Raw genomic sequence first — 12,344 nt, forward strand, 5'->3', positions numbered from 1 at the left:
GAAGGCTGATACAGATAAAGGGGTTCCTTCAGGTAACTAGGTTCCACCTTGTTTTAAGCTTTAAAAGTAAATTGCAATAGTTTTTTGTGGGGTTTTCGGGCTATGTTAAAAAAAAAAGGAGCCCTGGTGGTGCAGTGGTTAAATGCCTGTACTGCAGCCATTCACTCAAGACCACAAGGTTGCGAGTTCAAGACCAGCAAAAGGGCCCAAGCTCGACTCAGGCTTGCATCCTTCCGAGGTCGCTAAAATGAGTACCCAGACTGTTGGGGGCAAATTAGCTTACTTGCTAATTAGCTTACTTGCTGTTCACCGCTATGATCTTTGGAATAGCGGTATATAAATAAAACAAATTATTAATTATTATTATGTGGCCATGTTCTAGAAAATTTTCTTCCTGACGTTTCGCCAGCATCTGTGGCTGGCTCCCAAGTAAAATGAGACAGGCAAGAAAGATCAGTGCAACTGAAGATGCAGTCAGGTTTTCCCTATGGACAACTGCCAGAACAACTTAATGTGAAGGAAAGAGATGCATGTATATGTATGTGATGGGGGTAGGATATACACAGGATATCCCCTGAACTCTGTTTCTTGGTGTCTCAAGCATCTCATCAGCCCTCTAACTCATCCCTCAAAATAAGAATGTGGAATGTTACTTTTAAAAAGGAACACATTGTTTCACTGCCAAAGAGCCATTTCCAGGTGCACAAGAGTAACATTAATGTTTCCTAATGCCATTGCTGGAACGTTACCTCTGCAGGAAGCATCATCATTTCTCCCAGCACTACAGTCTAAGAGTGCTCTAATATTAGAGTTCAACTGCATTCTTAGAATCCAGCTCTAGGGGAAATAAATTCATTAATAGTTTTTTGTGGGTTTTTTGGGCTATGTGGCCATGATCTAGAAGAGTTTCTTCCTGACGTTCTCTGAAGATGCCAGCCACAGATGCTGGCAAAATGTCAGGAAGAAAATTTTCTAGAACATGGTCACATAGCCCGAAAAACCAACAAAAAAACATGGATGCCAGCCATGAAAGCCTCCGACTTTAAATTGCAATACTTTAAATGGGGACCAGAAGCATCTGCAACCACTGCAGTGGACATAATATAAATTCCAAATGTACTAGTTTTGTTACCCTGTTCTCCATATGCAAGCAGCTGCAGTTTGCACTAACTGATATTTTTGATATGTCTTCAAAAGAAATCCTGTATAGAATGCTTTATAGCAGCTCAGTAGTCAGAATGGACAACTGAAGGAAAGTCCATTCCCTCCAGATAGGGTTGCTGTTGATATATTGGTCTCAACAGGAAAAAAGTACTCCCAGCTGTCACTGCCACTTGAACTTCCACAGTTAATACTGATTCAAAGAGAACTCACAGATTTCTAAAACTGATTTACAGAACACAATCCAGTGCACGCTTCCTTAGAAGTAAGTCCCATGGTTTTCAATGAGTGCTTAATCTCAAATGTATTTGGGATTTCAGTTTTAAGCTTAGATTAAATCTCCCTTTACCCCAGAAAACAGAATAATTTAAAGCTCAGCATAAGGTAGGTTGTACCAGAGATGTAACATTCTACCATGTGTTTACCTCATCTCTTGATCCCATAGCTGTAAGTCCCTCTTCTTCTGAATGCAGACTCGTTCCTCACTGTATCAATATCTAAGTTGATATCTTGATTTTTCATCCTATCCTCATGAATTTGTTTCCTGGCACCTGTTCTTTGTTCCCCTCCTCACCATCCTCCAACTTTTCTTCTCTCCTTGCAGTCCCACACATATGTGAACACAACTGGTGGTGAGGAAGAGATGAGGGGTCACCACTGCATGCACACCTTACCTGAAGTCCATCCTCCTCTTTCCCATCCAAACCGTAGCTGCTCCCTAGAGGACCGGAATCCTCAGATATACCTACAGCCAGGAGAGGTGAAGTTTGTCTTGGGGCCTGCCCCTGGTTACAGGCACATGATGAAATGTGATGGCTTCTGCCGACCGCATTGGGAGTGCACAGGGCATATCTGTGTCCCTAACAACAACAATGACTGCAAAGATGAGTGTCTCACCCCAAAGTATGTATATGAGAATATCAATGGTCTTTTGCCCTCTCGAGGTACCTTGCTTCGCCGGGGCAATGCACGCTTGAAAATGGCCCGAGAAGATCTTAACCCACCCAGCTGCTCTCACCGTCGGACCACCCTACTGCACTATGAGAACCTTCCCTCATTGCCACCAGTGTGGGAATGCCAGCCACTGAGACAAAACCAGGATGAGGAGGATTCTGGAGACGCAATGACACCTTCACCCAATGGTTATCCTGAGCCTGAGGAGGAGGACCCTTTGAGGAACTACATGAATTCAGAAAGTGCTGTACTGCATGGAGGCCGGCATAGGGGGGGTTGCTTACAACGCCGCCGCAGTTGTACGCCTAATGTCTTCAATTTTGACTTCCGCCGGCCCTGTTTGGAGCAGCCAAGGCAGCTCAACTATATCCAGGTAGAACTGGAGGATGACCCTCACAAAGGGTGCCAAAGCACACCGGTCCCCCGTGCCCCACATTCTGCCTCCCATCCAGCCCGCAGGACGGATTCGTATGCAGTCATTGACCTTAAAAAGACAGCAGCTATGTCCAGTTTGCAGAGGGCGCTGCCTAGGGATGATGGGACTTCTAGGAAAACACGGCATAACAGCACTGACCTCCCTCTGTAAGAGGGATGCCAAACCCAAGCACCACATTGTGGCTTTTGTTCCTGATCTTCAGCTAATCATGTTGCATAACTGACATCTTTCCATTGTGCCCTGTGTTTCTCAGTGTGACTCACTTGGGTAGCTCCATAAAGTTAATCTGAGAAATGTAGCCTCTCTGTGCCTCTTCCCATTTCCACCCTGCCTCCATTTCTCCTGCCATGTAGGTTTTAAAGCCAACTGTATGAAAACTTGATTTTGCTTGTTAACAGGAAGGGTACTATTATTGATACTAGCTGTTCTTTTCTCTCTCCCCATTTGTATAGAAATCATATTTGGAAATCCTTCCTTTCTATTTTTGTGGGATTATTTTTAAATCCCTAGTGGTAGGATGTGTTGTATCTGAAAAAAAATATCAAGACATTACAAAGGAATGTGCAAAAGCTATCCAAAACCTCAGTGGTACAGGTAGAACTTTATGGCTGGAGAGTGATTTATTTGTCCTTTTTTATTTCTGAAGGTATACAAAGAGATATTTATTTTAAATTTATTTATTTATTTATTTTGTGTGTGCATGCACACGTGTGTGTTTATTGATGGTACACTTCTGATTTATTTATTTATTTATTTATTTATTTATTTATTTATTTATTTATTTTTATGCCTCATAGTTCAGGTGCCAAGCACAAGTAAAATATAAGTGCTTTGCTGTTTTTCTTTCTGTGAGAGGGAAGGTAGTGTGCATACAATTCTGGGTTAGAACTCCACTTGCTTTAATGGTGCCTGTCTAAGAGCTATCAGTAAGGAGGAGGAAGAGCCAATCTAGCATGAATCCATTGCAGTTGGGAAGTGAATGTAAGAATGCTCTTGACTCCATGAATTCACAGAGATGATTCTACATGTAAACAAGGCCAATTTCCTAGTTCATATTTCCATTTCTTAAGTTTTACCTTTCTATCATTTCAGCAAAACGAACCATGGGACTATAAATATTGCCAGCCTCTAAAAAAAAGTCTCTGATATCCCATCCAATTACTATTGCTCCTTTCCTACTCATCTGGGAGAATCTTTCTGAGAATCCACCCTTTTAATAGTGCAGTGCTAGGAAGAGATGTAAATACAAGTGTGGTTTTCTTCTTTGCTGGTGTCATTTTTGTCCAGCCCTCAGTTCATTTGAATATATTAGTGGATCCTGACCCACCATTTGTGAATAATGGGATTGAAGACTAAACAGAATATTTTACATAACCTTGTTGACAAGTGAAGCTTTGATGGTCCATGCTTCAGAATGAAAATAACCATTCAGTAAGATTGTGCACATGGCAGTTTTTCTTGTTTCTTTTCTCAGTCTTCTCCCTCTCCTCCTTCCCCTTCCTCAAGGCAGCCCCCCCCCCCCCGAATAATTACGTACCTGCCTTTCTTGTTATGTCCTGTCAGGTCAACTACCAGTCAATTGTATGGCAACCATATGAATGAGAGACCTCCAAGAGAGTCTCTTTGAGGTCTCTTACTACTTGACTTACAGATCAGTTAAGCTTGTCTTAGTGAAGCCACTATTAAAAGTCATCATGTATTAGGCCTTTATAGGACTGAGGATTAGAAGGCCTTCTAGTAGTGCATTGTAATGTCTTTGGTCTCCTCCTCAGGACCATTAGTGGTGGTAGTCTTTCCTTGCTGATAGCGCACAGGCTGTAAATACACTGCTTTTTTGTGAAGGTCAGAGGTTTTGTCACCTCCAGGTTATGTCTCCAGTTCTTCTTGCCATTTTCATTGCTTTTATTATTTTCCTTGCTGGTGTTATTTTTATCTGAAAACACAAGATTTAACTTTTGGTTTATTTCTAGCTCAGCCCATCCTAAGGTCTTAAAGGGTTGACCCCAAAGTCATCCAGTTTGACCCCCTGCCATAAATTATCCCTGGCTAACAAACCTCTGTTTAAAAAGCTTGAAGTGGGGAGAATCCAGCAGCTTCCAGAATAGTCTGTAATCACTGGCTAATATGTCTTACTACCAGGACATTTCTTCCTCATGATTAATTGGAATCTCCTTTATTGTAATTTGAGTCCATTGGTTGAGTCCACCCTCTGGAGCAGCAGAAAACAAGCTTGTTCACAGGAGCACTCCACATGACAGTTCTTCAGATGTTTGAATGTGGCTATCATATCACCTTTCACTCTTTTCATAGGGCTTGCTTTCCATACTCTACTGTCTTAATCCTCCTCCTTTAGACATATTACCGTGTTTGATATCTTCCTTAAACAGTGGTGCCCAGAACTAGGGAGAGCATTGTAGAAGTATTTGAAATAACTAGTGCAGAGTAACCAACTATATAAAATACCCATGATGATGTCCTTTACACTTTCTTGCATGTCATCTTAATCCTAACATTAAAGCCTATCCAAGCAAGAAACTATTGTAGAGCTTTTGGAAACTGTTCAAAAATTAGGACTGTTATGATTCTAGAACAGTTTTTTTAAAATAAAATACTGTATTGCAGGCCCATATTCTGGTATGTTTGCTTCTTTGCATTGCCATATATTGATATTCAGGAGAAAAAGTTAATGGTTTGCTGGTACATCACATATTTTACATTTATGATTACTAGCTTTATTCCCCAGCATCTTGAGGCAAGAGGTAGAAAGCTTGCTGTCTAAAACAGCGGAGAGTCATTGCCAGTCATTTTAGACAATATTGAGCCAGTTGAAATCATTGTCTTACTCTATATAGGACAACTTCCTAAGTTTCTATATCCTACACCCTCTAGGAAGCTGTGTGAATCTGTTAAACAAGCTCTGTGCCTTCACTCCACTGTAGCTGTACTGAATACCTAGTCCAAAGCAGAAAATGTGTGGAATGAGGGCCAAGGAGAATTGTTAGGCAAGGGATTGGTATTTTTAGGGTTACATGTATTCCAGGTCATGGTGGTGATTTAAGCCTATATGGTACAATTCAAGATACATTCTTGCATCATCTGTCACATGTGCGATGATGTGAAAAACTTCTATGTAGTGGCTGCTTCCCTTGGCTTCAGCATTAGAAAGAGCTACTTTACAAATGTGAGATGGCTAGCATTCTTCTGTGTTACTTCCATTGTAGTCATACAGATCACAGTCACAGCTCTTAGGGGAAAAGGAGTGCCACAGCTATGGTGTGGCCACCCAATGCACCTCAGTGTGCGTGCTGCATGCTTGATGTGTGTATGTGGTTAATTTAAGGGTTCAGAGATTTTTGCTGCCGGAGGAAATGACATGGAGATTTATTGCCCCATCCCAAACTCCAATTTTTTCAAAGCAGAGTTTTTTGTTTTTTTTTCAGGATAAGGAGTAGCTTTCAATAGACATTCTTAATGAGCAAACCACCAGAATGAGATTTTCTGTTCCTGATGGTAGCCTAAGTGATCCATACACTTCCAGTTTTAATCAGACTCATTGAATAATGACTTTGATTTTAGTTAATCATCAATTCATTTCTAAGTGCTGTGCCACAAATACAATTGAAGGTGATTAACAGATGTTAATGAAAAGTGGCCTTTCATCATTTGATCTTCTCTGTGACATTCTCTCTTTTCATACATTGCTAAAACTAGTGGAAGAATGCCCTCTGTCTTTTATTTTCTTTGCATGGAATGAGTGCAAACAGGTTAATTGCTTGTCTCCAACCATTGTAAACTAGTCTCAACACCTGTGATTCTTCCAGTGATTAAAAATGGCTTCAGAGTTTGTTTTATGAATTCACATGCTGTTGCTCACTGCAGAATAATAACTATTGGCTTGCTGGTAATGAGATATTGGACAAGTTGGCACAAATCCAGAGTAGTGAATCAATTTCTCAGATAGTATTTAAGCACAACTCAGTGTAGATAGCAAGCCAGGCTGTCTGTAGCAGAGCTGATTTATCTATTCAGTTAACACACAGAATGAGCGGTTGCATTCTCAGATGTAATGGAACATAAGGGGTTGCTGATGATAAAATAACTTTAGTTAGGAAGGAGTGACCATGGAATAATTTGTTGTCAACTGTCATCAAATCAACTTTGACTTATGGCAACTCCATGAATGAGAGACTTCCAAGTCACCCTATCAGCAGTCCTGCTCAGGTTTTGCAGACTCAGGCCTATGGCTCCCTCGATTGAGTCTATTCATCTGCAATACCCTTTTCCTCTTTTCCTATTTCATTCCACCTTACCGAGCATTATTGACTTTTCTGGTGAGTCACACCATCTCATGATATAGCCATTTATGTGGGTTTTTTAAGTAGTCCACAGTATCCATAGAACCTTTCTGCAGCACCACATTTCAAATGAATTAATTTTCTTTTTGTTAGATTTCTGCACTGTCCACCTTTCATAATCATACATAGAAATGGGAAATATGATGGCTGGACAATCCTAATGTTAGTATTCAATTATCCACTTCAGGATCTTGTCTAGTTCCTTCATAGCTACCCTTCCAAGTCCTAGTCTTCTGATTTCTAGTTGTAGTCTCCAATCTGATTAATGACTGAGCCAAGATAAGGAAAATCTAGAACTATTTCATTGTCTTCATCATCTACTCTGAAGTAATATAAATCATCTGTGGTCTTTAGTTTTGTTTTCTTGATGTTCAGTTGTAAACCTGTCTTTGCATTTTCTTCTTTGACTTTCTTCAGTAATCATTCCAAGTGCACGCTATTTTCTACTAGTAGTATGGTGTCATCTGCATATCTTAAATTGTTGAAGTTCCTTTCTCCAATTTTCATGCCTCCTCCTGAATCTAATCCTATTTTACATATGATATATTCAGCACACAAGTTAAACAGATAGATAGATAAACCGCAGGTTTACCTGACTCCTTTTCCAGTTGAAAAGCATTCTGTTTCACCATATACTGCCCTGACAGTAACCTCTTGTCCTGAGTACAGGTTACATATCTGGACAATCAAATGTTTTGGCACACCCATCATTCAAAGAGTGAGTCTACACAATCAAAAGGCTCTATAAAGCATAGACTTTCTTTTGAATTCATAGGCTGAGCTTTCTTTGGTGTGTTTCATTATCCAACATATGTTTGCAATGTGATCCCTAGTGCCACATCCTTTCCTGAGCCTAGCATAGACATCTGGCATTTCTCACTCTATGTATTGTGAAAATATTTACTGTAGAAGTTTGAGCATCACTTTGCTTGCATGGGAAAATAATGCAGTGGTCCAGTGATTACTGCAATCCCTGATGTCTTCTTTCTTGGGGTTTGGAATATATATTGAGCATTTCAAGTCTGTGGGCCATTATTATTATTATTATTATTATTATTATTCATTAAGACTTTGCATTATATTCTTTGACTGCTTTTGCTACATTTCTCTTCACTATTCCATTCTATTCCTTCTGAGATTTACATTTCCTGAGTAAAACCATGATGTAATTTTCTGACTCAGAATGTCCCATTCCTGTCCACTTTAGCTCTCTAACTCCAAGTATTGCAATACTTATGCATTCTATTTCTTGTTTTGCTATTTCTAGCTTCTCCAGATTCATGCTTCTCGCATTCTATGTTCCTATAATATATGTTGTGCAGTTTAGGACTTTTGTTGCATCCCTAAGCATGACAACTAAAGGTCCTTTCAGTTTGATTCTAGTTGTGTCATTAGCCATAGTGTTGTAGGTGCCCCCTGCTCTAACCTAGTAGCTTGTTGAGTGTCTTCTGACTTGGGAGTGTGCTCTTCTGGCATTATCTCTTGTTTCATTGGATTGTCTATTCATAGGGTTTTTGTGGTAAAAGACATTCAAAAGAGGTTTACTGTGCCTCTCTCTGTGCACTACCAACAAGCATTAGCTATGATGTCACTACCGTTGTCTCTGAGAGATCTACTACTGCTGCCCAGTAGTTTGGCACATATATTTTGGCTCCTCAGCAATAGCCTGTCAAACATGGGGGACCATGCCAGCAGCAATGCTCCTATCAGCATAGCCTATTGCTGCACAGGAGCACACAGTTCCACCATCATGGATAGGTAGAGCCATTGGTGGGCATGGATTTCTGCTGCTCCAGAGAATAGGACCTGGAGCAATGGATTCAAAGTATAGGAAAAGAGATTCCACCTCAACATTAGGAAGAAGTCCCTGACAGTAAGAGCTGTTCAACAGTGGAACATGCTGTCTTGGAATTTGGTGGAGTCTCCTAAACAGAGGTTGGATGGCCAACTGTTAGGGGTGCTTTGATTCTGTGTTCCTGAATGGCAGGGGATTGGACTGGATAGCCCTTGTGGTCTCTTTCAACTCTATGATTCTATAGTTCTGTGATTCTAATACCAAGCAGAATAGCACATGGACACCTCTGTGCTATTTGTTCTTCTCTTTAATATTTATCTGATGGCTATTATTTGTGACCATGGAATAATACCTGGTCACAAATAATCACCATTGGATAAGTGTATAAGAAAAGGAAGAACAAATTGCACAGCTGTTTCCTTTCTGTTTTGGGTTTTCTACTCTGAGGAGTTTGCAAAAGAATAATTGACAGAGGTGAGGATTCTACAGACATCCCCCTTGGGTTTCCTGATAAGACAGCCTGAGCTATTGGCATTGTTCTCCCATCAGAAGAAGTAGAATGTTGCTTTGCAAATTTGATGTCCTCTAGGCAGAAGCTTGAAGACATGAAATGTATGCAGCCCAGATGTTAGAGGATAGAACACTAGATTGTGTCTAGCATGGCTAAAGCTTGTTTCGTGGAGACACTGAATCAGCTGTAATGAAACAGGTAGAGTTTACTGCCCTCTAGTGTTGTTGTTCAGAAATGTATGCCCCTTGTTAACTTTTCCTAACGATCTGTCTTGTATTTTATTTTATTACTATTCCTTTTGGTAAACCTTGCAGTTTTCACAGCCACCTGTGCTAGGCCAATAAAGAATTTGCCAAGACAAGTTATTATTGGTATTAGTGCCAAGACAAGGATTGTAAAGTTGCCATCACCTCTCTTTGACAGAGGTTCTCTGAATAGGTACATGACAAGCAGAACGTCAAGAGGTGGCACTTTCCTCCATTATAATAATGTAATGATGATGAAAGCTATGCATATGGAGTGTCTGTCTCATAGATGTTTTAGAGGTACCATATCATTTTCCTCAGAAGAATTGTAAAAGGCAACATTTCTAAAGAGACAGTGGGGGGAAACGCCCATCTTTAGCTTAAAATCTTTCTATATTTCCACCTCAGCCCAGATTTGTTTATGAAACCTGTAATAATGTATTTAATATAAATTAGGACAACAAAGTTAATGTTTCTATTCCTCCCTCATTCAACATCTAACTTCCAAGACCATTATTTTAGTAGTCCTCGTCATTAAGAAAAGGATTTCTCTGTTTCCTGAACTCTCTGTGTTGGTTTTTATGCTTGCACATTTGAAACCGTTTACAGAATTTGTGGTTCAGAGATGCAAGAAGAAATGGTTATTTTCCTATTTGCTTACATGTGCCACGTTAGCCTTAATAATAACACAGCAAAAGAGAGAGTTCTGTGGCCTTTTAGGCAATCGCTATAAACCTCATGGGCATAATGGGTTGAGCTTAGCATGATGCTGCCTCATCTCTTGACACAAGGTGCTCAGCATCCAAAGTGGATATTTACCCACTTTTAAGGTGCTATTAGAAGGACAGTTGAGCTGAACATAGTTACCAAGGCAATGTCCTTTGCTGGACTAACTTGGATTGCCATCATTTCCCCTGAAGAGATTACCTTGCCTTTACCAACACTGAGGCATGCAAAAATTAGTTCAGAATAGGTTTTCTCAGCATGGCCATGCAGTAATGTGGAAGGTTTACATCAATTTGTTTGCAGTTGCCTGGCTGCTAGATACATACAGGCTTTTTGTTATTGGGGGAAAGGTAAAATGGCAACTTAGGCTAGACTCATGTGTTCGTTGTTCATATATGGTTGCCAACATGTTTGTCTGCATCCCCTTTGCCCTTTAGCATAGTAAAGATAATTTGCACCCAAGGTTGTGTCTACACTGTATAGCTTTCAAACTTTTATTTATTTTTCAGTGTCTAAACCATCAGTATTTGGATTCCTCTTGCACAATTTGTCAGAGAATTTTTAGTAAGTATGTCTGTATGTAGATTCATTGTACATAGCACTTTACCTTAGGCTAGAACTGCAGACATGAATAATGACTGAACCTAACTCATTTTACTAGGACATTATGAAGATTAACTGGTGTTTACAAAAGGTTTGTGTAACATAAGTGCCAAGAATTATTATTATTGACCTTGCTTTTCACATCAAATATAATCCTTAATTGGTTGTTATTTTGTTTTATATCTGGTATGATTTTTGACATATGCTCAGTCACCTCACAGTGGATGTTTCTGTACCTCTTGGCTGGCAGCTGTCTTCCCCCTCATCAAAGAAGGGGCCTTATTCATTTGTATGTAAATTTTGTCAACACCCCTCCCCCAATTTTATATGTGTTTCATGAAGTTGTCCTTTCTTGTGTTCTTGGATGACAGAAAGACAAGGCAATGCTGCTTTCTATAACAGCTGTGACAATGATGGGCGGTGCCATTTCCTTTCCAGTGGCAAGGGAATCTGCATATGGCAGTATTTTTCCATATATGCAGGTGGCCAACTCATGACTTCAGGAACTTCCAGCTCTAGTCTCCTGGCTTTCTAAATTCCTGCAATTATATTATTTGGTTGAATGGCCCTGTTTAGAGGAAAAATTGGAAGTTACAGGTTGGAGATGTTACTTGACTAGGAAATGTGAGCCAGTGATTAATTTGCTAAGTATACTGGAATAAATATCATTGCAGAAAGGAATTCCTATTTCCCTAGTAAGTGTTTCATTTTGAAAAGTCCAGCCTGCAAGGCAGATCTAAAGCTTTTATCATGTCCAGTTTTCTTCCTAGTTACTTGTACTGATGTCTTTAATGCTGACTCTCTCTGATGTGGCAGGAAAGGCACTTGGGGATGCCCAGCTGCTCTGGCTGTACAAGTTGCTCTGCAATTTTTCTTCAAGTGGCTCCTGCTGTGTATCTGTTCATTCCCTCTTTGTATCTCATCCGAGTGTAGCCTTCCAAGCGAAGAGCATTAGCAGTGCCATGTGATTGAGGAGCGCTCGTGTCTTATTTGAATGTGCACTAAGAATGTATCAACAATAAATTAAATCTGATGATTATCTTTTGGAAGGTGTGGCTTGTTTTGATTTGTGAGCAAGGGCTGCATAATTAGTTGTGACAACTGTGACTCTGACAGTCTCTTCCTTTTGTCCTGCAGTCTAAGACTTCTATATCATTTTTGTCCTTAGACTCACATAGCCTTTTTTCAGATTTTATATTGGCAGTCCTTGTGAAATTTATACTTGGGTAGTGTTTGGCCCTATTTATAGATATGTAATGGGAGTAGGGGATTAGCAAGATCCAAAATATTCTTACCTTCAAGGACTCCAGGGAAACACCTAATGCAAGTGGTTAATGGATGCAGCAAATGTTGAATAGCAGGGAGAACTAAAATTTGTGTGCCTTAGGGTCACCCCATGTCATAAGCTTTACTCTTTCCAAACACCAGTGAAGTAATATATCTAGGCTGGTGTCAATACTCCCTTCTAAAGCAAATCCAAAGGGTTGGATCTCAAGTGACAAACTTGGTTTATAGTAGATGTTTACACAAAGGGTACCCTACTGTACAGATTCAAGAC

General features: G+C 40.1%; 1 protein-coding gene across 4 annotated transcripts in view; it reads left to right on the forward strand.

Moving 5' to 3' along the window:
• The window catches only part of FRS3 (fibroblast growth factor receptor substrate 3), a 30,699-nt gene extending 18,864 nt beyond the window's left edge, over positions 1-11,835 (forward strand). For all 4 annotated transcript variants that reach the window (XM_089514639.1, XM_089514640.1, XM_089514641.1 and 1 more), the window contains one exon: positions 1,766-11,835. In XM_089514639.1, coding sequence (XP_089370765.1) covers positions 1,766-2,701 — 936 coding nt within the window. In that variant the 3' untranslated portion in view covers positions 2,702-11,835. The remainder of the gene's footprint in view (positions 1-1,765) is intronic.
• Positions 11,836-12,344: the final 509 nt, after the last annotated feature.

The sequence above is a fragment of the Sceloporus occidentalis genome, unplaced genomic scaffold (assembly GCF_023333645.1).
Source record: "Sceloporus occidentalis isolate IW3139 unplaced genomic scaffold, rSceOcc1.0.p SCAF_3, whole genome shotgun sequence".
Taxonomy (NCBI): Eukaryota; Metazoa; Chordata; class Lepidosauria; order Squamata; family Phrynosomatidae; genus Sceloporus; species Sceloporus occidentalis.